Here is a 27857-nt window from a genome sequence, read left to right as displayed (position 1 = left end):
CAAAAAGAAAAAAGAAAACAGTAAAACATCATTTAAAAATCAAAGAGGGAACTGTGACTTGGAAAGTTGAGGAAGCAATAGCATTTCTTTCTGGCATATTACTTTGTTTGGTACAATCACAGCTAAACAGACTTTACAGACATCGTGTGGCCGTTCACATTTAAAGTTTCTCCTCTCAGGTGATTACTTCCGGGCTAAACACGTATATCGGTTAAACGAAGTCCGTGAGCAGGCTAAGCCAGCCATGCATGGACACGTGTGATGCATTCTCCGCCCAAAAAATGGAACCTAAAATAAAAAAAGAAAACTGAGTCAGAGCAGGACATGTTAGGGAAAAAAACAAAACAAAACAAAAAAACTATTCTTGAGAAATCTCTTTGAATAACAGCAGCTAGTGTTTAGTGAGTTTTAACTATGCATCAAAAAACAGGGTTAGCTTTTTTTTTTAATGTATTACCATTTTCCACCCTTAAGACCACTCTGTGAAGATGGCAAACACTTTAATTATACCCATTTTACAAATGAGAGACCGAGGCGCAGAGAGATTAGGAACTTGCCCAAGGTCACATAACCTAAAACTTGAAGCTTGGCTGGCAGGTAGCCCTGAGGGACCAAGCTTTTAAGCAGCAAGCTATACTGCCTTTCAGGTTTTCTCATTTTAATTCTTTTTAGAGCGCCCTGCTACTGAAGCTCCTTGAGGAGAATACAATATTATGGCCATGATCACATGTATACAATTGAGCAAGTAAAAGTTCCCTGATAAATGACAGATATATAAACTCATATGTTCGTTCACGCAAAGATGTGAGGGAGGTCCCTGGTGGCCTAGTGGTTAGGATTCCGGGCTTTCACTGCTGTGGCCTGGGTTCAATCCCTGGTCAGGGAACTAGGATCCCACAAGCTGTGTGGCATGGCCCTAAAAAATAAAAAAAAAAATCTATAAAAAATTAAAAATTAAAAATAAAACCATTTCAAGGAAAAAAAAAAAAGATGTGAGAAGTCAAAATTCTGGGTGGGGCAAGGGGTGTAATAAGAGGAAAATTAGGGAAGGAGGCAAGCTCGATTTGCAGAAATGCAACAAGGCAAACCCCCGCCTAGAGAGAGCCAGCAGTGAAAGGTCAGCTTCATTCCAAGAGCCGTTCAACTGCTATTTCTAAGAGCCCTGCCCGTGCCTTGGGCAAAGCTGCATTGAGGGTCGACCAGCAACTGGTGTGGTAGGTGCCTGTGGCAGGGGCAAGTGGAGGGCCCTCCAAACACACACGCTTTCTAGAGGCAAAGAGCAGAAACCATTCTCCCTCCAAGAGGAGTGTCTTGAGAATCTGCCTGCTTTGCAAGTGAGAGGGAGAAACTTTAACCCGGGGCCTGGAGGTGGTTGCTAGTCCATGAAATGGGATGACAAGTTACCCAACTCAGAGTAATGTGAGAGGAGCCAGCTGTTACAGACTCACGTCTCTGGGATCCTTCTACCATTTACACATGGCACAGAAATACATCCTTCCTGCCTCCCAGCTCAAATGCTTCCTTTGCTATCATTCTAGTGTATTTCCTATTCTATTTCACCAAAAGAGGCCGCCCCACACCAACGACCTGTCCTTACGAGAAACTCTGAGATGCACCTTCCAGACGCCTTCTAAATGATTTCTTCATACATCAAACAAGAGGCTGTCTGCAGACAGTGGCAGAACCATTCGAACCTTACGTTTAGGTTGAACTGATCGGATGGACCCAATTCTAGTCAGGGCTAATTATTCTGGGCATTATCTTTGGGTGCTCCCAAGCTCACGTTCCTCTTACCTCCTTTTTCCTTTTTCTTCTCTTCCTCTTTCTTCTTTCCTGCCTTCCATTTCCAAAATGGTTCTGGAAGGGCCAGGGAGATGGTTGAGATCAATAAATACAAAGGGAAGAGGGAGGCAGTAGGCGGGCAGGGGAGGTAGGTGGCGAACAGGCAGAGCCATCTCAGCTCCTTCGTCTTTTTGCAAGAGCAATACTTTCAAGGCTCTAACGACAGCGTCTACACGGGCGCACCTCAGCTGTCGGCTCCATGCAGACGCGTGCTAGAATGGTTCTGTCACTGCGTGTGGCAAAAGATCCAGGCACGGCTGGCTCATCTGTTGCCACCGAGAATATGTCAGAGGAGGTGGGGACAATTACACGTGGATGGTATGAGACGTTTTATAACTCGTGACCTTTATGGTCCATTCTTGACCCTGAGATTCTGAGAGATGCCCTTCGCTGAGCCCCAAATTACTGCACGAACCGGTGGTTCTCAACGTGGGGTGATTCTGCCCCCAGCCTCAAAGGGGACATCTGGAAACATCCAGAGACATGTTTTGCGTGTCACAAGTTGGGGGAGGGGGAGTACTACCGGCATCTGGTGGGTAGAGGCCACGGACGTTGCTGAACAGCCTACAACTTGGGGCACAGTCTTCACAGCAAAGAATTATCTGGTCTAAAATGTCAATAGTGCTGAGGTTGAGAGAAACAAACACAGGCAGTGATATCCAAGGAACAGCAGCCTGGAATAAGTGAGCTCTAACTCTAATAAGGATGTCAAATTGCTATACACGGAGAACAATAAGCATGTGTCTTTTTTTCATTCATCCAACAGGCATTCACTGAGTTTCACCAACACATCAGGCCCTATTTTAGGTGCTGAGGATACAGCGATGAACCAAACAGGCAAAGCCGCTGCCCATCACGGAACTTAAATTTTAATGACAGACACCCAGTAAGAGAGTTTCGACTACTAAGAAGTGCCCTCATGGCTTTCGTCTGGTGCTCTGTGGTCACTCTCTGGCCTGTCACGTGGGTCGTCCGCAGCAAAAGGAGCAGAAAAGAGACATAACGCTGGTGGCCTGACATGGGCCGGGCCGCACAAAGGCATCGTGTATGAATGCCACACCAAAGCCAGGGGCCAGATTTCTGCCTCGTTTTGACACAAGCTACGTGGCTCCCTCTTGAGGTGAAGTAATGCACCTGCTTGAGGTCACCCAGCCAGAAAAGGAATGTGTCACAGTCAAACCCAGCTCCATCTTCGTCCAAATACCACCAGGCCCAGACTCTGGGCTCTGGGAAGAAGGGGACTCTTGTTGATGAGGACACAGCACCCAGCCTGGCACACAAGACACACTCAAGAAAGTATCTATTAAATGCCTATCTCCTGCCCTCACCCCCACCATAAGCTGTGACCTCCCTGAAGATAAAGGGGTGACTGTCTCAGGTCCTCGGGCTCCCCCTTCATCCCAAGTCCCCCTGCCCAGGAATGATCAGTGCCACCAAACTTGGAAGCCAAAGGCTCTCGCTCACGTATGGTCCCTCCAAGGTCTAGGAGGGGCCCTGACAATGTGTTCACAAGGTCACGTGTTTTTGTGAAGCCTTCAAAAATGCCTTTATGTTATTCTTTTTTCTTACTGAGAGCACCAAGGCTGTGGAAGCGTCAACCTAGACCTGCCCCAACTGAATTTAACATAATGATTAGATTTTCCTGCAGGTCCTTTTACACCTGAATGCCCTTTTCTTATTTTTAACCTTTTTTAAGATCCACTTTGTGTTTCTCCCTCCCTCCTCCAAGCCTTTCTTCGCTGGACCAGCCTGTAGCAGTTTTCTCCTCCATTTATGAGCTCTGAACCGCACAGACTACAATTTTCAACATGATGCACCCTGTAGATACTTGCCAATTTCTTGAGCAGCCCATTCACTGCTAGTTCTACATTCACTGTATGACAAACCTAGGAGGTGTCTGACAGTCACACACGCATGACAAAGTGTTCACAGAAGATGCATCTTCAGGTGTACATACAGAGCCAAGGAGCTAATCATTCAGTACCGACGTGGTTTACTTTAGAATCAACTATATACACTAAGGCCCATGTTTCTCATAGTCTAGGCTTCCAACCAGCAAATTCTGGAAGTTACCAAAGTAGAACCTTCAGCACTCTTGAGAAGACGTGCTTCCCAACGCATCTGCAGCACTTTTAAAGAGAAAACAGTGCTGATACAAAACAGAAATATTGTTTGTGCAATCTCTCAAGACAGAGTCAGTTGATTAAAGAAGGAAACATAATGGGATACATGAGGAAAAGCCTAGTCATGTGACATAAAAAACACTGGCCCTATTATAATTTTATTCTTAATAAAACCAGGTTTGGCTACAACGTTTTCAATAGAAGTACAGCGTTCAAGAAAATTCAAATGGGGTAACAGTGCCTAAAATAAAAATGACAAGTCCCACACTCCCCCAGTTTCTGGTTTTGATAGCTATGAAGAGTGCCACCGTACCTTAATTCGGTCAAGTTTTAAACTGTTCTAATTTTTGCGGAATAGGTATATATTCACATAACCCTAAATCATGCAGTTATTTATCTGTTCCCCTCCTGTGTGCACAGGGTTAACCTGGGGCCTAGGCTGATGGAGGCAGACCTGACGTGGACCCGGGCCTCCCACTGCCCTGTGTCCCCAGGAAAAGTAAAGAAAAATGGGGAATGGTGGGTCGGTCTCACTGGTTGTGGGGAACTGCTCTTGAGCTGGGGGAGCCTTGAGCCTCTGGGACTAGGGGGGCATAAAAGATTTGCAAGAAATAAGAGTGGTAGTTTCTGTGGGTCAAGGGAATGCCCCCCCCACACACACACCCACACTGGCAATCACGTGTAGCAGCCACAAGCACCTTCGTGGATGAGAGGGCAAAAGAAGCTGCGTGCTTGGGTACCTGATGAGTTCCCCAAGACATGAAGATGCTGTATCTCCTGTGCTGGGTTCTGTAAGGCTAAGTAAATGAAGTATTAGACAGAGACGCTCAGCTGGGGTGATTCCAGACCCCTCCAACACTCCCCTCCTCCCTGACCAGGGGACGTGTGGCAACATATGGAGATATTTTTTGGTGGTCACAACTGGGAGAGGAGTGCTACTGGCATCCAGTGGGTAGAGCCCAGGGATACTGCTAAACATCCCACAATGCCCAGGGCAGTGCCCACAACAGAGAGTCATCCAGTTTAAAATGTCACAACAGCCCAGGTTGAGAAACCCTGTATTAGACTAAAGCATATTTACGTCTTGTGAGTCTCTCTGCCAATTTGAACCTGTAATCACAGCCACGAAGCTGCCCTCAGAGATCAAATGCAGTCAGCGACATCTGTGATAGGAAATGAGCGTACTCTGTTTTCTTCCACCCATCTTTCTCTAAATTTTGGAGTTATATTACATTTTAGTTAGTATTTTAAAACATTTTATACTGTATTCTGATATTATGTCTATAATGTTTCACCATAGGTTGGCTCTAAAATAGAAACAGCTAATAACTTTTTAAATCTTCCTTTTTTCTTTTTTTACACAAACAAGACCCAGATTTTAATCAGAATTTTGTTTCAGAAAAGAAAAATGTATTATTCAAGTTTTAAAGTACAGGTCAAAAATAAAAACAAAAAACAAAAACGAGTGCTAAAAATGTTAACATAAAAAATGGAACAAAATTTAAAAACAAGATTAATTTTTTGAAGGAAACTGTTTAAATTTTAAAATTTTTTATAAAATAATAAGCAATGAGAATAAAAGTACTAGTCACATAATTCTAAACTTCCTAGTGAATGAGTAATCAGAATGGAATGGACATGGCTAATCTCTGTAAACTCTAAAAGTGTGGGTATCAATAGAAACTAGTGTTTCTTAAACGGCAAAGTATTCCCAGCAGACATGATTTAGTAGTGCATTCTTAATTATTAAAAAACTAATTGTTAAAAAGCAATACATGTTAAAATTATTATTCGCCTAAAAATGTGTTCAGAAAACATGCATCCTATTCTTTTTAAGTAAACATATTTTATTCTATTTTTGATTACCAAATGTGAAGTTAAAAACTTTACAATTGAAAAATCATAGCTGAGCAGTGACTGTAAACTCTACAAGTCATTTGATACATCTGAAACAAAACAGTAAAATAAATTCAGGGCCCACCAGTTTCTACCTACAGGTCTCAGTTTCATTCACCAAATATTGTTCACTTTATCAAAATAAACATCTGTGGCTAATGTCTAAGCCAAACCAGAGTGGAAAGCTTAAAATCTGAGCAGGTGTAGTCCTCGCCTATTCAAAGCTTTGTTTTTCAAACATCAATACCTGTGACCACAACCAGAGTTAATCCATTTTTTTTAACAAAACAAAAAGAAAATAGGGGGTAAAAGTAATGAACACATCACATTAAAAAGAATTTTCTATACAGTGTCCATTTACATTTTTACCATCTACTAATGAGCTGTAAAACTTCAGAGTGGAGTTTTATCAGGATATATTTATAAAAAATGTTTTCTCTTGAGTTGTTTTAAATAGACTATAGCTGAAAGATACTCTGGAAGAACTAGATTTTCACCAGGATAACTTCATTTCGCCCAGAACAAGTAACAACTCTGGGACTAGAACTAGGTCATTGAAATGACCTATGAAAATGTATTTTCAAGACAGAAAAATAACCAATATGAAAAGCTGTAACAGTCAGGTGTAGAAACACATTTCAAGTGGGCATCTGAATGGGGGTAAATTCAGATCTGATGTTAAAATCCTATTTTTTCAGTACTTTGGTTCTTTTATCACTTAATTCTACTATGAAAACCCTCATCTGTTATTGTAGACTTCGTTATTAAAAGTGTGATAAAAACACAGCACAGAGATGTACCTGGGTTTATGAGAGGAGAATGACTTTGTTTCCTTTCAGAACTGACCTTACTACTAAACCTCAACTAGAAATTAGAGGAACCGGGGAAACAGAATCCAGTTCTCTTGTCAAAATATCTCAGATTTGGAAAACTCATCGCAACTACAGGATGAGACAGACTGCACCTCTGCAGTGTTATCCCTCATCTCAGTGAGCATCTTCCCCACACAAACCAGTCTGGGTTAACTGTGCTAAAAACTGCACTGAAAAAGAAAAAAAATTCAAATTAAACACGACGACAGCTTTTACGGAAGTAGAAGAATACAGTGGGTAGTAGGACCACACAGACAACGGAGCGTCAGACAGAAGTGAAATCCAGAGCCTGCCCTCTGACCTATCACCTTGGGACTTACTGAGCCGTCTGAGTCTGAACGTTGTATGGAGAATGGGACAAAACCAAACCTTACTTTACAGGCTTGCTGTCAGTGATGAAATCAGAAACACATCCACATTTAGTATCGAGTGTCTGCTACACCACGGCATTCAACAAATGGCAACTAGTAGTGCTGCCTATACCAAAACAGGTCCCCAGAGTGTGTCACTCTTGGCTCGTTTTAGCAAACCGGCTGCAAGATTCTACTACCTGGGGCATGTGAGGTTAGATTAACACTGTACAAAGACAACGTAATTCTTAAAGAAGGCTGACGAAGAGTCAACTTTTCAGCAACAGAGACACCAATGGACAAAAGATGACTTGTGCTGGATAAGCCTGATGAAAAAAACTGAGATCAATGCCAAAGGCGGCAGAGCCGGACAACGTTTGGCACTGAGCCAGACAACTAACGGTCTAAAACCTTTCCTGTCTCAAAATGGCCAAGAATAAAAGGTGCATATCATGCTTACAAACGACAGTACCAGCTCCAGCAGTCAAACCACAGAGAGGAAAAGTCTAAAGGCAACAGGAAGTGTTTCTCAAGGAAACCACAGCAGAGCCCAGTGCCGTCTTCAGATGGGTCCAATCAGCCAGGATCTACTACAGCGCACAGAGCGAAACCCAAGCCCATTAATTTCCTTATTTCATTCCAAGAGAGTCAAAATATGAGCTGTGATCTGTGATTGTGGAGTACGGGAAAGACGTTTGGCTCTCCTACAGTTTTAAACCCTGAGCCACATGTGGGGGCTAAAAAAAAGGCAGAAGGCGGAATTCATTTTGCTTTGAAAACATTCAACCTATTTTGAGACGAGAGGATACGACGTGCAGAGCAAACACTGCAGAGGACTGAACTCGCCTCCAGCAAACCACCAGGCCTGGGACGTGTTCTTCAGCACACACCCCTCCCCGCGCCCCAGACCCCATGTAACTGCTGGGTAAGTGAGGATGTAGCACGAGGAGAGCAAGGCACCACAACCTGGCATCCCTCTGGAATTTGGCCGGAATCATACTGTATTTCAAGCATTTGGATTCTCCAGGCTCCACAAACTTCTCTGCTCCCTCCTGCCTGCAACCTACCCGCCTCCAGAAGTCACGTACAGCTGCCCGGCCCCTGCAGACAGGAGATCTGCAACCCCTGGGGACAAAGCCTCTAAAGCCCTGTCCAAGTCCTGCCATCGGTCCTGCTACTTCTTGTCAATAACTTTTCAAAAGTGATGTTTAGGGTATTGTGATACTGAGCTGTTAGACGATAAAATAAATTGGAAAGTTAAATATCATGAACCTCTAGAGCTGTGAACAATGCATCCTGTGAAGAGAGTCAAAACACAGGACTTCAAGTTCAGATACAAGAAATATCATGAACCTCCAAGGCTGTGAACAATGCATCCTGTGAAGAGAGTCAAAATATAGGACTTCAAGTTCAGATACAAGAGTGACTGCATCGTGGATGATTTTCTGCAAAAACCAAGACACAAACTTATGTACTTCTGCCTTTTCAGCAGGTCTGACATGAAAAGTATTTTCAAGAGCTTTCATACTCTCATTTCTGCAAAGAAGCAGATATTGTGTATGTGTGTGTATGCATGTGTGTGTATACACATACACAAATATGTAATTTGCTTTAAACATATATATATGCATAGACACACATAGCATATATATATGTGTGTGTGTACATATATACACATTCCAAAATTTTTTGAGCAAATTTAAGTGTTTGAAATTATTTTCATGAAATGTTTCTAATGCCACGAGAACAATGATATGTAAATGATCAGTAGAATAAGGATGGTAAAGGATACATGTCTCTCAAATGGAAAGGGAAAGGAGAGAGGAGGTGGATTTCCACTCCATCTTCTCTGATTTCCAATCTCTAGCACATTGCCCTGGGTTTCATGTCATATAGGTCTCGTCTAGAGTTGAGTTACTGCATCGTAAGAGACCTACCAAGAACACAAATGTATATACTAACTTTACGCGTCAGCGGATGGCAGCTGTCTCCCACTTTGCCCATCGGTGTGCAAATCCGTATGCTCTTAACCCAGATACTAACAGCACAGCACATGCCTCCACCACACTGGGGGTCCTTGTCGCAGGCCTGAAATGTAATAAGCAAACAGATAAATATAGATAACAGGAAGGACTCAGGCTAAGGGGATCTAGAATTAGCAGTTTAAAAAAAAAAAAAAAAGAAAAATGCCTTTTTGATATCCAAACGCTATGATTTTAATAATCTTACATAGAAAAAAAGAACTGTTATCTTCATGTGCTTGAACACATTCACAATAAAATCTGATCAGAAGTGATTTTCCCACGTGGGTTAAAAAAAAAAAAAAAAGCCTAAATAATGGCCCACCCATTATGAAAATCCTAAATCACAAGATTTTTTAAAAAAACAAAATCAGCTCTCTTTTTCTCGTACTTTATGGCTGAATCGGCTTTGAACCTGAAGAAAGAATCTGTGCTCGTCTTTTAGCATATGTGGCCATTAGGAGCTACATAAATCGAATTGCAAGATTTTATGACTATTAACTGCAGAATACATTGGGCCCAATTTTAGAAAGGGATTTAAATGGTCTCTAAACCTGGCATGAAATGCTCCAGACCTGTGAAGGCACTGACGTAAATTTTAAAAGCATGAGTCGCTTTCTCTTTCAAATATTTGCATTTTGGTTCATGAGATTTGATGTTTCACACACCACTGGATTGATTTTCACCATTTCCTTCTGAAAGAAAGAAATCTCATAGGTTGAGAATGGACAGACCAAGACTTCCTGCCTCATGTGACTTTTTTTCTGGGTGAGTAACCTGCAAAAAGGAAATTATTGGCTTAGGATATACGTATGTATACTTTACAAAATTAGCTGAGCTATTCTATAAGATCCACTGGATTTAGAAATGCAAGCGACAGATGAATTATCAACATCGATTACTTAAGACATTTGTTCCTAATTTTAATAAAAAAATTGCAAATACATATAATCAAAGAATCAACTATGGAAGAATTTCCATACTTGACTAAATAGAAGTAAATAATGAAGTCTAAACTTATTTGCATGAAAATACATCTGAAGAACTACCGTTCTCTCCTAGAACCAACCATAAATAGGATGCTTTGTTTGAATGGTGTGCAGCGATAAGGTAAAAGCATCTTGTGCTATATATGTAAGAAGCTAAAAAGTCTATAATTTAGACACCAATTTAAATGCAGATTTAATGGAAACAACTAAAACACTTCTTCAGAGTTCTCAGTTTGGGGGACAACTATAATTTCTCAAAATGTAAATATATGGGCACACACTTCATTATTTTTTCATTAAAAGTGATCAACTATCTTGCTTTAGAATAGTTTTTTTTGTCCTTGCATTAGAATTTTTCTCAGGCTATTTAAAACAAATATCTGGATTAAAAACTACAATTTTCATCTTGGGGTGTTTGGACATTTATAGGAAAATATATAAGCATTTCCATTTTTCCAATTTTTATTTGAATGCCAGAAATCAAGCATGTGTAGCCATTACATGCCATAAATGAGATGTTCAATACACAATCTCTTCCAATACAGTGTTAACAAATCTATGTGGACATATAAATCAATTTAAAAATAACTACATATACTATCCCCCCAAAAGTAGATATTTAACGTGGAGGTTTCAGGCAATATTTTATTTCAACAGATGCTCAAGACCAGGAATTCTGAAGCCCCACCAGCTCTTCTAATAAGACAAACAAAAATCCCTTAAAATTCAATCAATCACTTGGATGTTTAACATCCCAGAAATGACATATCTAGATAAGTTACTGACTTTTTCATTTGACTCCAGATGGTTCCTGTCATGCAAACATAACTGCATTTCTTTACTGCCATGTTATTTTAGGCAAATTTTTTAAAATTCTTTGTGTTGCACTGATTTAAAACAAGAAAAACAGCACACATAATTATATAATAAACCCAATCTAAACCTTAGCAGATAAACATTCAATGTGATAAAATTTCATTTTGTAACAACAACAAAAAAGCTTCAGTTCTTGGAAATGCAAAGAACTGCACAGGTTTATATATTTCTAATTAGACAGCTGTTTCCTAATGCCCTTCATATTTAACCCATGCTGATCTATTCAAATAGTGTTATGTTGTGAATAGAACAAAAAGATACTTATACCACAAAGGAATTTGGGACTCAGAGGATTAGGAGAAATTTAAAATGAGCCAGCAGGGAAAGAGCGGGGGAAAACTAATCAGGTTTCAATTCTCACGTATTAGACCTGCAAAAACTTTTTTTCAACCACACCGACAGACAAAGCTATTCAAAGACATTTGTAAAAATCTCTACACGCTATTCTAATAAATATCACAATGCTTATAATTATCTCTTGGCTGTAACCCAAATATCTATTGGCTGTAACCAAATACTGTTACAGTGCAAGGACTCTGAATGTGCTATAAGTCTACTAACTAACATGGAGACAATAGAGCTTAATTTTCTCAAGACAATGACACTTCCCTTAAATTTAAGTGTGATTTCACTATCTGTGTATCATCATTTCAAACACAGTTTTATTTAAACCCTATTCTGTGCACTTAGATATCTGAAAGAATTTAATGGAGGTGTAAAATAATTTCAGACTTAAAAAAGAGTAAAACAGTTAACAGTCAGGAAATGGTAGCGATTCTGCATTATTGACGTAGACCAGACATTTTTATCTTGGGCTGTAAACTTATTTTTCAGATCCACACAAAGAAAACTGTTGGTGAACCGAGGAGAGAACTGAACTAGTTCCTACTTCTACACATGATGAAGACATCTCTCTAAACTGAAACATCTACAGGGCAACCTACTCCATAATGAAGCCAGGGCACTGGAGGTGCTTGATATATCAGGAACTGGAAATGGAACACTTTTTTACAGCGAGACCCTCAGGTCATTGGAAGAAAAATAAACACATACATACATACAAACTTGGAACCCAGAAGGAGCGTCCACATTGCTTTTCAAAGTGTATACATGTCCTCGGACCAAGTCATTTCAAAGGGTTTTTGCGGAGGATGCTTGGGGGAGCCAACTGCTTAACTACAGAATTAAGACTGCTGACATTTGGGGCTATTGGTCTTGCTCCTTTGCAACTTCAGGGCACTTAAGTTTTAAGGATAAAGGCTGGAACGTCTGGGGAAAGTGCTTGAGAAAGCCGCGAAAGGAAAGTTAGCTTAAGAGAGAAACAGACCAAACACGAGGAGAGAGGGAAGTAAGCGGGAGAAGGTGGTGATGAAGGTGGTGGGGTGAGACGGTGGTCACTTTTTCTTCCAGGGAGCGCCCGACGTCCCGGCCGTCCGCTGCTTTGCAAGCAGGACACTGCACCAAGTGCGCCGAGGGGCGACCGGGGCAGGTGTGCCCGCCCGGGAAGACCCTCCCGGTGCCCCCCGCCTCCCCGCCGCGATAACCCTTCCCCCCCACCCGGCGACCCCCCGGGTGCGCGGCGGGCGCGCATCCCGGGCAGACAGGTGCGCCGGGGGCCGCTTACCCCGGTGATGACGGCGGCGTCCCCGGCGGGGGGCGTGAGCAGCCGCGGAGGCAGGAGCAGCAGGAGCAGCAGCGGGGCGCAGCGCGGGCTCCTCATGGCGCCCTCGGGCCTGGGCGGGCGGTTGGGGGGCCGTTGGGGGCGCGCGGGCTGGAGCGCAGAGCGGCGGCGGGCGGGCGGCTCGCGCGAGCCTGCCGGCGGTTATAAAGGCGAGCCCCGCCGTGACTCACGCCGCCGCCCGGCCCGCTGCACGCGCGGGGCCACGGCGCGGGCACACCCCCCGCGCCCACCCGGCCCGGCCCGGCCCGGCCCGCGTTCCCGCCGCGCACGTGCCGCCGCGGCCCCCCGTGCCCCCGCGGCCCCCCGTGCCCCCGCCCCCGGGCGCCACGCAGGCAGCGCCCCCCACGCGGCGCCCCGCTCCCGGGCGGCCCCGCGCCTCGCGCCCGCCGCCGCCTTCCGCACGCGCCCGCACGGCTTTTGGGGTCAGAGACACCCGGCTCTGCTGTCCCGGTTTCCTCAGCTCCACGTGCTCAGCGCCGCACACTTGCAGCCCAGTTGCTCGCCAGATGTGTCGGGAGCGCCTACTACGTGCTAGGCGCTGTGCACGCACCGGGGAAGCAAGGGAGGTGATAAGAACCGCTCAGGTTGTTTCATTTCTGTATGCCACCTACTGCCACTGGGTCCATCCTTAGGGGCCAATAACCGAAGAGAAAAGACAGACATCAAACACACACTCTGGAAACGTGGAAAACGTGGCGGAAGAGGGCCGGGGGGGTGGGGGGCGGGACGGGACCCAAGGGAGGGCAAAATTACCCCTCATCCCACATCCCTGACGACACTGAGGGGTTTGTGCTTCCAGCTGTGAGAGTCCAATTTATTTCTTTCATTTCAAATGCTGTCCCTTTCTGCTCACATCTGTTCCCGACCCTCTGCTCTCTGATTTTCTTCGCATGCATTTCCTCCCTTTAACATCGCGCCAGCTTCAGACAGAGCAGTTCAGAATGATGCCAAAGCGAAATGAGATCGCCAGGCTTCGGATGCCAGCCTGAGGCCCCTGAAGCTCTAGGTAGGCAGCTCTGTCTTTTACTTTCCAGCCCCAAATAATCACCCTTCGGTCTTTATAAGATGCAATACAGCGTAACTGGGTTTTGTTCGTTCCTGTAAACATGACTTGAGTGCCTACTTGGTTCTAGGCCACCTGTGACAGGCTACCAGTGACAGATTTGCCTTCCACCTGTGACCTCGAGCCTAGCTCCAAGAATCTCAACCTGTTCTTCCTCAACGAAATTAATTTCAAGAATATCTAGATGTGACCAAACCAAACTTGCTTCCACGTAAGTTTTGGGAAGCCCAGCTTTCCTACTGAAACCTCAGCTTTCCCTAGTCCCATTAGGACCACAAAGTGTTGAAAAGCAGATGCTTCTTCCAGCTTCTATAATAAATGCAGTGAGGAGAGTCCGGACAAAGTTACTTTCAGACTGTAGGGCTCCCCCATGCCAAAGCATTCAGACTAAATGTGGGGGAAAAAAAACAGGCAATTATCCGAATGTTAAACAGCTGAGTATTTGGAAAAGTAAATCTTTGACTGATTATAAAAAACCTTTTTCATATGTGTTTTTGTGTTTGAGAAATGTCTTGAAAGAGAAAACAGAAAAGCATCAAACTTTTTTTTAACGGTTAAAAAAATTGTTAAAATCAGATTCATTCATGGTAAAATAAGTGGAAACAGTAGCAAGTGACAGATTGGTGGAAAGTTTCCTTTTCCAGTCTCCATGCCAACGCTAGCATGGGAATGCTGCTGGGTAAATGTAAAAACCAGTCAACATGGACTTTAACATTCCTATGACTTTTTAAAAAATGGTCTATTTCATATTCGTTACTACTGAATGCCAGCATGCATATTCCCTGCTTCTCCAAGCATAGAAAACAGGATACGTCTCTATAGGAAAAGCAGTTTTCAAAAGTAAATGGCTTCACTGCTACAGAGCACAAGGAGGTCAGCTTGATGCTTTGTGTAGACCTAAAGGGGTGGGATAGGGAGGCTGGGAGGGAGACTCAAGAGGGAAGGAATATGGGGATATATGTATACATATAGCTGATTCACTTTCTTGTACAGCAGAAACTAACACAATACTGTAAAGCAACTATACTCCAATAAAGATTAAAAAAAAAAAGTAGATGGCTTCATACACTGCTGTTTGGAAAACAGTCCTCATGAGGCTGTTTTGAACCAAGGTTGGAAACATTTAAAAATAGGATTGGTTTGGTTTCATGTTGATTCTTTTGATCCTGCTGTTTCTTTTCATTGTTTTAATGTTTTAGAGGAGAAATGAAGGCCTCCGATATGACATCTTTGCATCCATGGCCAAGTTAGAAAATTGCTGTCTGAAAGTTAGTTCCATGTTATAAAAGGAAAAATGGAAGATAGAGTTTAATTAGTTCATAAAAATCAGGTAGGAAGGCCATTCCTGAAGTAGAAATTGAAGATTAGCTTAACTATCCTATTCTCTTTCTTACCACATTAATTTTGCCACATCATCAATGCAGCCTTGGGAAAACTATAGAAGGAGAACCAAATCTTGTATAGTTCAGAGTGCGGACTTCCGTATTCTAGTAGAGCATCATGACTCTGCTGAATGGAAGGGGCAGTACAGGAAAGTCCACAGACCCCCGATTTGTGAATCAGGCTGACTTGGATTGGAATTCTCAAGTGACCAGCAGACAGGCTGCTTAAACCTTTTTAAGCCTCTGTTTTCTCACTTGGAAAATGGATATAAAATACCACCCTCATGGTATACAAGCTCCATGGGGCTTAAAGGGTATAATACCTATAAAATGCTTAGCACCGTCCTTAGAACATACTGGAAGCCCAGGTAAGCAGTGCCTCTATTAAGTCTTATCCTTTGGTGTCTTCTGACAATGTCAACCAACACTGATAATTTTTTCTGTCCTGCCCATCAGGTTATACACTCCTTGGGATGAGGATCCTTGTGTCTAAGTTCGCACACAGTCCTCTTGGCACAAAGCACAATGATGGGCAAATGGCAGGCCCTCAGGAATTGATGATCCACAAGAATACATCCTATGGAATATACTCTGGAGATGGGTTATAAGAAAGAGGTATACAGTGTGGACACGTTTACTTGACATGAATCGATCAGTCATCAAAAAGCTAGCGGGATACATACTTTACCTGGGGCAGCTGATTCAGCCTGCCACTCTACTCAGGGGACATGTGACTGAGATGGAGTGAACTGGGAGATGCAAACCTCTCATTACTGTCGCTCTGGGACTCGGGCTGATGAAGCCTCCATCTCAACACGTGCTTCAGGACTGCCTGTGTCGTGTGATGTAATAGGTTAAATTATGTCCTCCCAAAAGCTGTTTTCAAGTTCTAACCCCCAGTACCTGTAAATGTGACCTTATTCGGAATTAGGGTCTTTGCAGATGTAATCAATTTAAGATGCAGTCCTACCAAATTAGGGTGAGCCTAAATCCAGTGACTGGTGTCCTTATAAGAGAAGGAGGGATACTTGGACACAAAGACACACAAAGAGAAGGCCAAGTGAAGATGGAGGCAGAGATTGGAGTGATGCACCACAAGCTGAGGAAACCCAAGGGTTGCCAGCCACCACCAGAACCTGGAAGAGTCAAGGAAAGATTCTCCCTTAGAGCCTGCAGAAGAAGCAGAAGAAGCATGGCCGTGGTGACACCTTGATTTTGGACTTTTAGCCTCCAGAAGTGTGAGAGATTAAGTTTCTGTTAAGTGCCCCCGCCCAGTGGTGGTAATTTCCCATGGCAGCCCCAGGAAACTAATCCAGGTGAGTGGAGCTGGAGGGTTGCGCACCAGGTCTCAAATGCCTCTGCCTGGAATTGATGCATATCACTCCTGCTCACATTTTAATGGCCAAAAAGAAGTCAAAGGACTTTGTCTTCAAGGTGACAGACCATGCAAGTCTGTAATGCACTCTGGTGTCTGAGGTGGACCAGAAATCTGGTTAGCAGCACCATATTTTACAGGAAAAGAAGCATTCATGGCTTGGAGTCCTTAATGAGCACATACTAGGGAAGAACCTTTGTATTCTACTACAAGTTAATCACTAAAGGGATTTGCCTATAAGCTTAAGTTATACATAATGGCTCATCTCTGGGAACCTTGCCTCCCAGGTAATGAGCATTAAGCTAAAATACCTTTGTTTAGTTCACAGGAAACATCCCGACCAGGCCCACCCACCCATGAATGACTAGAGAAAGGAGGAAATTAACACATCCCCTCCGGAGGCTGACCAGAAGCAGGAAGTGTTTGATTTTACTCCTTCCTCTTTCAGTATAAAAGAAGCCTACATTCCAACTCAGGCAAGAGGGTTCTTTGAGACATGAGTCCACCATCTTCTTGGTTTACTGGCTTTCTGAATAAAGTTGCTATTCCTTGCCCTAACAATGCATCTCTTGATTTATCGACCTGCCGTGTGGTGAGCAGTACCATCTTGGACTTGGGAACAAGCATAATGAACTTTGAATGATATTAGTAATCATTATAAATGATAATGTCTTATTTCCTTTGTGTTTTTTTCTGGTTCAGTATTCCCTATACTAGAATTATACAAAGACTCTGAAAAAAAGTAAATGTATAAGCTGATAATTTCTTTTAGGTGAGTGGTAAACCATAATTCATTTATTCAACAGACATCCACTAAGTACTTACTAAATGCAGGTACTGCTCAAGGCACTGCAGGTACCCTGGTGAGCACAACAGGTGAATCCAGCCCCCTGGGATTTTATAGGCTAGTGGGAAGGAGGACATGAATCAAATAATCATCCAATTAGACAGTTACAGGAAACAGATGTAGAGCACTAGGAGCGAGCATATGGGGAGACCTGGAGGTTTCCCTAAAGTGATGGCATCAAAGCTGAGATCTGAAGCTTGAAGAGAATCTAATTGAGATAAATGAGGGCAGCAGGCGTGAGGGTGGGGGGTGGCTGGGCATTCCAGGCAGGGGAATTGCTTATGCTAGAGATTGAAAAGCGCATCCACGGGTTCGATCCCTGCTCCAGGAAGATCCCACATGCCGTGGAGCAAGTAAGCCCGTGCACCACAACTACTGAGCCTGTGCTCTAGAGCCCGTGAGCCACAACTGTTGAGCCCATGTGCCGCAACTACGGAAGCCCACACGCCTAGAGCCCGTGCTCCACCACAAGAGAACCCACCACAATGAGGAGCCCATGCACCACAATGAAGAGTACCCACCCCATCCCACCCGCCCCTTGCCACAACTAGAGAAAACCTGTGTGCAGCAATGAAGACCCAATGCAGCCAATAAATAAATAAATTTAGGAAAAAAAGAAAAAGAAAAAGAGCACTCACGTTCAAGTTGCTGATGAGAGGCCAGTGTGGCTCAAAGAATGAGCCTAAAGGGAAGTCTGGTACAAATGAGAAATCCGAGCAGTGGCAGGGACCCAATACAGAGCCTTGTGTAGGCCATGCTGAGGATCTCTGTCTGCATATGGCTGGGGAAGAGGAAAACCATAAGGATGGACTAGGCGTGATGCAAGTAGCTTTTGAAAAGAAGACCCCTGTCCAGTACCAAACTTGTCGTGACCCCCACCCCGAACCTCTCTGGTTGAACTCCATCCTTCCGAGGATGACCTTGGAGCCGCCCTTGACCTTCACCCATACCCCATGTCCAGTCCATCTGGAATCTGACCACTTTGCCCTCTGTCAGGGCCTCCCTTCTTGTTCGGAGCCATCGTCGTCTCCAGCCTGGATTATTGCCATTGCCTCCTGACTGGCCCCCTAGGCTCACCCTTGCCCTCTGCATCTTATCATCCTCCCAGCTGCCTCAGCTTTTCTTTTACATTGTAAGTCAGACCCTTTGCTCAAAACCATGTAGTGTTTCTTGTCTCCCTCACAGAGATTTTAGGTCTTTGCTTCATCTACTATGAAGACCATGTGTCTTCCTGCCAGCTCTGCTCTGGCCACACTGGCCTCCTGGAGGCTCCTAGATCACACAGGCAGGCTCCCACATTGAAAACTTCATTCTGAAACTTCTCTTTGTCAGGACTGCTCTTACTCCCAATAGACAGGAACGTGACTGACTCCTTCCCTTCTTCTCGGGTGCTCAATCCTGACCTCAAAGAGGCTTCTCCCATACACCCCAATAAACGTAAACGTGCACCTGCCCCAGCACTCCAGGTGCCCCTCACTCTACTCCTTTTCATATTTTGCTTTCTCCTCTAGCATGTAACACCTTCTAGTGCTCCATTATTTACTTAATATATTTATTGTCTTGCACCCCCTCACACACTGACCAGAAGAGAAGCTCCACAAAATTGGGGATTTTTAAAAAATCTTTTTTGTTCACCAATTTAAGTCCAGTGCCTGGAAGAGTGGCTGGCACATGGCAGGCACTCGATAAACATTTGGTGAACAAAGTACTGAAAACATGGAGAAGAGACTGGATGGATGGATGGGTGGGTGGATGGAGATGGGTGCGTGGATGGATGGATGGGTGGGTGGATGGATGGATGGATGAATGGGTGGGTGGGTGGGTGGATGGATAGGTGGGTGGGTGGGCGGGCGGATGAATGGATGGGAGGATAGATGGGTGGGTGGATGGATGGGTGGGTGGGTGGATGGATGGATAGATGGTTGGATGAATGGGTGGATGAATGGGTGGATGGATGGATGGATGGATGGATGGATGGATGGATGGATGGATGAGGATGGATCTGATGGGAGGCTACTGTGATGGTCCAGGGGGTTTCCGCTACTGTTGCTAGCAGTAAAAAGGGAGAGAAGTGAACTGATTCACTCAAGCAGTGAAACAGGCAGAGCCCACTATTGACTGAGATAAAGAGTGGAAAAGGAAAGATCAAGATTCACCAAGATTCACCTTGTATAACTGATCAACCATGAGTATGCTGGGATGCAGGAAACTACCTGGATGTGGGGAAGGGCAGCCAGACAGAGAAGAGGCTGGGCTGGAGATAAAATTCTGACCAGATATATTCCCTTTAAATTATTTTTTTATTTGTCCATTTCATATACTATAGTCACAATGGTAAAAATTTAGATCAAGGGTTAGTGATCTACTACCTGTTTTCATAAATAAGGTGTTATGAGAACACAGCTATACAACACGTTTATGTGTTGTCTGTGACTGCTTTTACTGTACAAGAGAAGAGTGGAGTGCTTATGAGAGAAAGATTGTATAGCCCGCAAAGCTACAAACATTTATTATCCCGCTCTTTATAGATTCTGCTGACTCCTGCTTTAGGTGATAAAGAAGGGGAGTCTGGAGTTTTTCTACTGCTCCTCAGAGCAAATTTATTTCTCTTTCTTTTTCTTTGTTTCTTTTATTTTAGGGCAAATTCATTGCCACCAAATTTTCCTAGGCTTGTTATGGGCTGTACTTTCGCTGATCTCTCTGGTTTTTCAGTTTAATTCATCTGTGCCCTGAGTTTCGGAATTTGCCCCAAGTGCTAGCTTCCTAATGGACCCCTACCATGTTCACCCTGTTAGATGCAGTTTCATTTCAATTGCTTGTTACATGGTAGGTGCTCAATAAGTATCTGTGGGTAGAATCTGAGGCGGAAAGGCAATAAATGGGTGTTAGGTCTGCCATCTTGAACTGGGAGCCTGAAACCTTTTCTCACATATATAAATGAAGAGCACTTTCATTACTCTTCTATATGAAGTTCTACTTTTGATTCCAACTTGCTTGACGACTTACTTTTTTTGTGTATCATCTTCATATGACTTCTAATCATTACAGCATAATAGGTGGGCCTGGTAATTTCATAGCTGGGTCCCATTTGTCTTTGTGTAAATGATTTTCATTGAGATGGATTCAAAAAAAGTAAAATAGATATTCTGTTTGTTTTTTCACCCTTCACCCTTTATCACTGTACTATTATACAATGGCTTTTCTTGTTAATAAACCCATAATATCAGTCTGAAATATCTTTTAAAAATAATAACCATGCTTTAAATGTGACATATGAAAAATGGAATTGCTTTTATAATTCTAAGTAAGACATCTATTTTAATCTATTTCAATGATGATTTTCTTCATTTTTAAAAATAAATCCACACGCTTCAATTTGAAAGCCAATTGTCTACGGAGGCACTGAAATTATTTAGTCTATTCAAGTGATAATGTACAATAAAGTTTACCTATTTTTAAATAGTTGAATTATTAATCCAGGAGAAAGAGTCTTCTTAAAAACAATTAGTATAAAATACATTTGAAATAATATGAGGGGTCAGGATGAACATTTGGTTCTAAAAGATTTGGGTTTTTACTCATTATAATGCTGAATGTCTTTAATATGCATTTTTAGCATTGAAGAGGGACCTTGGAGCTAAAGCTTATATATCATGTATCTCATTAAAAGGGAGGGATTGTTATGCAAATCTGCAGCATATTTGGTAACTTTTCAGAGTGAAAGAGAAAGTCTCATATAGTAAAGAGTTTTTTTGAAAGAAAAAAACAGGGCTAGGTAATTACTTCTTTATTATTCTAGATCAACACTTATTCACAATCCCACACTAAATTTCATTAAGCAATTTGTTTTTCTCCCCTAAATGTGAATCATATTTATTTTTCTACTGAGGGAAAGGATATGAAATAATAAAGCATCTGGGTAGAGGAATTTTAGCCACAAACCAGTTTAACAGAGTCTTCATTCCTAAATGTAAAGCCAGCTCTCTCTATGCTTTGCACATGGTTGGTGCTCAGTAAATCTCAATACATCTTCTATAATAGCCCCAGTTACCCTGTGGGGCAGCTATCACAATCCCCATTTTACAGATAAGGAAAGTGAGATTTGGAGAGGTTAACTATGTTACATGGAATCTCAATAACTTCTAAGTAGTAGAGCCGGGTTTCAACCCAAGTTGGTTTGATGTGCAAAACTTCAATATTATAGCTCCTCTTCCCATTTACATGCTTTACTTAAATATTGCCATAAAAAACTTTAGGTACCAATAACTAGAAGAAACAATCATTGAATTTTCCTCAAACTCATCTTAAAATTACTTCTCTCTCTCTCAACTGAGAGATCAAGACTTAAAAACAAAATGGTAGAAAACAGGTACAATTTGTGTCTGGGGGGAGTTTTTCCAGAGAGTTACCTAAAGAACAGATTCAAAAGAGCTATTATTTCTTTGTAAAGGAAAGAGGCAATCAACATTTCTGCTCTGCAGTTTCATTTGTCAGAGTTCTAAGACAAGACTTGGTCTCACAAATAGCCTATCAAAGGCATCCTGCTTGCATTTTTAGGCAGAAAGGTCAGCAGAGTGAGCTTAAGGTTGGAGGCTGAGGGTTCTAACACAGCATTTCCCTGTGAGCGTTCCTTCTTACAAAAATATTGAGTTTCATGATCAAAAGATTTTGGAGACTTCGTAAGGACTCACAATTGGTATCAACACATTAAAAGTCCTGAGAAGTCCTGCAAGAAGACGTGAGCCCAAGATGGTGCAACAGAACATTTCTAAAACATTTGGAGATAGAGCACTTTTTGCACATATCAGAGATAAAAATTTAGGCAAATCTAAATCCCCTATCCTGACCACATGCCAGCCTTTACGAAAAACCGACAACTTTAGAATAAGTGTTTTGAATACGTAGCCAGTCTTAGATGAGCTCATCAATCAAATACAAGGAATGTTCAGATACTCTGATTCATCTAACTTGCTTTACAGATGAGGAAACTGAGAATTCAAAAGATTTCATCTCATTGGAAAAGGGAGACAGAGCTGGGAGTAGGTCATGCTTCACCTGCTTCCTAGTTCAGGGTTTTGCTTGTTTGATCTGACTACAAATGCATGTCTTTGAGGTATTGGTACCCATCTACAAAACAGTTATAAACACATTTTCCAAAAACAGGAGACCATGTTATGAATATTCCTGCCCTGTACGTTGAGTCATCGCAGTCACTGGTTCTATCCTTCCCACAGTAAGAGAGATGACAGCAAATTGTGTGTTCATGTTAAAGCACCCTGGGTCTCTATCCACTGGTGTCATCTGCCCTTCACACAGTTTGGCAAAGTTTGGGTTTGCTAAATGTCTATGTAAGTATCATAGATATTTGGTCCATGAGTTAGCAAAAAGGATAGCATAGGCTGGTGGGCGAGGGGGTTCTTGGAAAATTACTTTTGGTGGGATAAACTCTCACTCGAAGAACCCTAGGTGGTAAATTGGTAACTCATTTGTTTACTTCTAAAATATTTGTGAACTAATAGATGCAATTCACCATAACGAAAGTATTTCCAAGCCCTAGCCAATAATCCACAGTGATTGCACTTTTATGATCTTATCAGAGCAATCTCCCCTCCATATTCTCTTGGGTTAGGCTGTTTAATAGACCTCCATCATAAGAGGTGGAGATGGAGGAGCAGAGAGGGATGGGGTCGGATGAGTTATGGGTGCTTCATAGTGTTTTCCTTGCAGAGTGTGTGGGGCTTCAGAACCCCGCCTTGCCTGAGGGACCCACAGTCCTTAAAGCTGATGAAAAATCTCAAATCTTATCCCAGTACTAAGTGCTTCCAGCTGTTATTTTTAAATTAATTAATTGCCAGCCTGATTTGTACATTGATCTCCGATAGACTGTTTGTGTAAAAGAGTAGATTTCAAACTTTTTTTTTCTGTTCTACCAATACTTGGTAGAACACAGCCAAGTATCGATTGATATCCTGTCAGATAAAATTCTTCCTGATTTCCTTTCTTTTACATGCAGAGAGGGCAGTGGGAGCCGTGAAGGGTAAGCAGAGGGAATTTGAGTCACCAGAGACCCTGATAAATGCCTGTAGGGAGAAAAGTACAGTGAGAACTAGTGACCACTGCATGTTGCTACCAGATGGTTCTTTGTGGAGCCATGGTTTCACCATTACCATTTCAAAGCCCTAAACTGTTCCCTAAATGAAGAGCTCATCTCATTAAATCCACACTCATCTGAAAAGCATGGAGGATTCCCTGTGATATGAACCCAGCCATCCTGTTCAGCAGTCTCACCTTTGAATTCTAACCAGGCAGGTTTCTTTCCTGAAGTCACACAAGCCAGGAGCATCCACCAGCATCCCTGCTTCCACCTTCACTCCCACAAGGTTGTCCCTCTTCTGTCTCACTACTTATTCACTCTACAAGGTCAAAGCTTTGCATGGTCACCCTTCCAAAGGACTACAGTCCACATTCAACTTTCTCTTCTAAAATCTGAGAGCATGTGGAGGGTATCCCCCGAACACTTGAGAGACACGTCTGCATCTGAATCAGGGCTCCTTCACCTGCTCTCTGTTACTTCATGGTTCTGAGTCTCAGCTTCCTCATTTGTAAAATGGGGATAATGATGGCTCCTTCCTCAGAGGGTTGCTATGAGAACTAAATGAAATAAGGAATACATGTGATCCACTGACTGTATCATTGTAAGAGCTCAATAAATGTAAGCTATGAGCATCCTTATGCTTATCTAATAGGTAGGAATGACTGGTAGGTAATAACAAGAAGAACTGAACATTTAAAGTGAGACCATGTAAAGTGTAGCAGACTGCATGGCATACAGTATGCCCCCAATCTTTGTTTATTAGCTATTATATTACAAAGATGACAAATGATGCTAATATCATAAAGAAAAAAGGAAGTGACATATCTAAATATCTATGTGTCTAGCACAGTGCCTGGCATATATGAGACTTTGAAAATGTCAGCTATTACCATTGCATATTATTTTGTATTATTATATACCTATTTCCTAAATGTGTGTTTATAACTTCTCTGTTTTCCCCAATATTAGGCCTCTAGTGGTTTTTTTTAAATTTTGAATGTTTGCCCCAATTATAATGAGTCATGATATATCAACTGATGAGCTCTCAAAGTCAAACAATCTGAAATGTACAACTACCCTGCAGTACACTTTATATTTTGAATGCTATTATTTATTTTCATGAAATATTATTATACATTTATTAAAAGTTTGAGCAAATTTGGGGTTTAGTAATGTGTTGTCAAAATTCGGGGGCTCCAGTTAACAAGCTTCCCTTTTCTGCTACTGGGGCAGTGCAGATTTAACAGATACTGAATCAACTCAGAGATGTAGGCTGTGAAAGGTAAAAAGTCTTTCTGGTCTGGCCTTTGAGGCCTGCTTGCTAAATTTTTTTAACATTGATTTGTATTTAAAGAGTGTTGCTCTGGAGTCAGCTTGGTGGAGTCCAGTTCCAGACCTGCTGTTTACAATCTGACCAGCCGTGGGAAAGACACTGACGGTCCCAGAGCTTCAGCCCTCTTATCAATAAAATAGAGCTAATAATAATAATAATACTTGCAGTAGAGGGTTGTTACAAAAAATAAACAATGTGCCTGATGCACTGTAAGGACCCAATAAAACATTTGCTGTTATCAAAGGAAAAGGGTAATACGCCAGCGTCAGTGTCCTGGTCTTGACAATGGACTCTGATTATGTAAGATGCTATTGTTGGGGGAAGTGGGTGAAGGGTAGCTGGGAACTCTTTGTATTATTTTTGCAATGTCTTGTGAGTCTAAAATTATTTCAAAATAAGGTGTTAAAAGAAAAAGAAAGAAAGGCAGGAAGGCAGGAAGAAAGAGAGAGAGAGAGTGAAAGAAAGAAAGGAAGGAAGAAAGGGAGAGAGAAAGAGGGAGGAAGGGAGGGAGAGAGAGAAAGAGAGAGAGAGAGAGAAAGAGAAAGACAGAAAGAAAAAAAAGAAAGAAACAAAGAAAGAAAGAAAAGGAACAGCCCTAGTGTACAATTCAGCAATGCTAACCATCGTCAGGCCTGAGGGTACCCGGACTGAGACTGTACCTGTCGGTCTCCAGTGACAGGCAGGTCTCCCTTGAACTTGGTGAATAGCACATTCAGGCCACACAAGCCACTGCCCTGCTCTCACTGTGGATCCCTGCAGCCCTCAGCTTAAACAGGGGAGGAGAGGCTGTGGGAGCCAGAGGGCCTGAGCGCTGGTCTTCGGGCAGTGAGGGTTTACATCTTACATCAACAGACTGGCATTCTGACTTCATGACCCACATCAGGGAGGCCTGATTCTCATAAGTGCCCTGCTCCCTCTCTGGAGGTGCGGACAGGTCAGGCCCTGAGTCTGCCCTGAGTCTGCAAGGCTCAGGGAAATCTTGGACGATCATCACTGAACCAAGGTGAGATCAACTTGTGACCTCTTTTGGGACACAGCCAGGAAGCCTTCCCTGCAAAGTGCATCCCCTCCCAGTTCTGCAAATGGAGGGTTTCAGGCTTTTCCAGTTATGGTTTTCTTTTTTTTTTTTTGGCACACTGGCTTAGTTGCTCCGCGGCATGTGGGATCTTCCTGGAGCTGGGATCGAACCCATGACCTCTGCATTGGCAGGCGGATTCTTAACTACTGCGCCACCTAGGAAGCCCCAGTTATGGTTTTAATCACTCCCCGTACAGCGCAGTGCAATCCAACGGAACTTTCCACAATGATGGAAGTATTCCATATCTGTGCAGTCCAGGAGAGTATGACTAGTCACGTATGCTTACAGAACACTTGAAATGTGGTGGGTGCAAGTGAGGAGTGACATTTTCAGGGTAACGTACATTTACATAGCCACACGTGGCTAGCAATTCCTCTATGATAAGGTAGAGACACAAACTGAAAACTTTCTACACTGCTGTGAAGATTTTTGAAATGTAAGCCTGGAAAAGAATTCAAAAGATATTGGGAATTCTCTGAGGGTCCAGTGGCTAAGACTCTGTGCTTTCACTGCCGTGGGCCCAGGTTTGATCCCTGGTTGGGGAACTAAGATCCCACAAGCCATGCAGCATGGCCAAACAAACAAAACGAACAAAAAAAGTCCCCCCAGAACAAAGACGATGTACAAATATCTCTACCCATATCCTTTTGAGAAAAATGTCTTAAGCTACGAGATCCTGAACGGTAGGAGAAAAACACTCAGCCCACAAATACCATGGATGACCTGCTTCTATGGAAAACATGTCTTTCAGGAAAAGATATGAACCAGTTGTCATAAATACGACAACAGCAAATATTAAAATGGGCACTTACTAGATGCCAGAAATTGTGCTAAGTGTTTAATATGCACTACCTTCTATAATCCTCCCAACATCCCCAAACAGTTATTAGTAGACCAACACCTAACATCTCTCGGGCACTTCCCATGTGTCACGTAGGATTCTAAAGAATTACTGCTTTGTCTCATTTAATTCTCCCAACCCTGTGAGCTAAGGACTAATAATGCCCCACTTATAAGCCTTGTGGCTTTGTGCAAGTTTCTTAACCTCAGAAAAATTAAAACATATAATCTAAACATAAAAGTATGAAATATATATGTATATTAAAAAATACTAACGAAACAAGGGCCTGTGTGGCCATCACCCAGCTTCAGCTTTTGAACACCGCATGTGCTCCTGAAGCCCTTGTGTGTCCCTCCCCAAATACATACCTTGATTTTTTTTTGTTAACCACTTCCTAGCTTGTGTTTTGTAGTTTTGCCAGTGATGTACAGATCTCTAAACAAACATGGGTTCTTCTTCTGCTTCATTCCATGAGCATCTCTGAGCCCTTGACTCTGTTCCAGGTTCTACAGAACTTGACTTCTGAAGTCCTGAGAAATCTTTCAGTTGCCAGTATTATTAATGAAACCCCATCACGCCAGTACTAATGAAACCCTGGTCATGCTGGCTTAAGCAAAAAGAAAGAATTTATGTACTCTAGAAACTGGAAGGACCAGGGGCGGGTCCAGGCTGGTCTTCAGTCATGTTTTGGGTTGAGTTGGTCTCCTCTGTCGGGCTCTCTTGAATGAGGTGGCCCTTGCTGCTCCAGGCTGACATCATCTCTGTTTCTCATTTACCGAAAGCAGGGGATAAACCTTCCTTTCCTAGAATTCCAACAGAGATCTCAGGATGGAGGCTCAGTGGACCATTTGCGGTTAGGTGTTCATCTCTGAACCCATCACTATAGCCACAGGGATGGACCGTGCTGTTGGACAGGCTTCTGACATGCGGGTGTGAGGATGATGCACATGTGAAGGTAGTCCCACCAGAGCACTTGAACTTGAGGTGAGAAGCAGGTGGTTCTCCCAAGGAAGATAAAGGTGATGGTAACAAAAGAAGAGAGGATGGATGTGCACAGGTAAAGGCAAGAGACAGGGGCCCCACTTCTGAGCCCAGAGAGTTATTTCGCTTTCGAGACAAGAGGGTTACTTTGGACACATCTCAGCTACTGATGAGCTGCACACACATTTCCAAGACACAGGAAGCAATATGACT

The 27857-nt window shown here is 42.9% G+C and overlaps 1 protein-coding gene across 2 annotated transcripts; it reads right to left on the bottom strand.

The window, feature by feature from the left end:
* Positions 1-183: 183 nt before the first annotated feature.
* PROK2 (prokineticin 2) lies at positions 184-12689 on the bottom strand. 2 transcript variants are annotated; one of them, XM_057706527.1, is made up of 4 exons: positions 12594-12689; positions 9046-9171; positions 1795-1857; positions 184-288 (listed from the first exon to the last, which is right to left on the bottom strand). In XM_057706527.1, the coding sequence occupies exons 1-4, from the start codon at positions 12687-12689 to the stop codon at positions 184-186; spliced, it is 390 nt and encodes a 129-aa protein (XP_057562510.1). The 2 variants fall into 2 exon arrangements, with proteins under 2 accessions (XP_057562510.1, XP_057562511.1); XM_057706528.1 differs by lacking the exon at positions 1795-1857.
* Positions 12690-27857: the final 15168 nt, after the last annotated feature.

Source organism: Hippopotamus amphibius, chromosome 13 (genome assembly GCF_030028045.1).
Source record: "Hippopotamus amphibius kiboko isolate mHipAmp2 chromosome 13, mHipAmp2.hap2, whole genome shotgun sequence".
NCBI lineage: Eukaryota > Metazoa > Chordata > Mammalia > Artiodactyla > Hippopotamidae > Hippopotamus > Hippopotamus amphibius.
The sequence above is the reverse complement of the archived record's forward strand: the minus strand, read 5'-3'. Positions and strand labels throughout refer to the sequence as shown.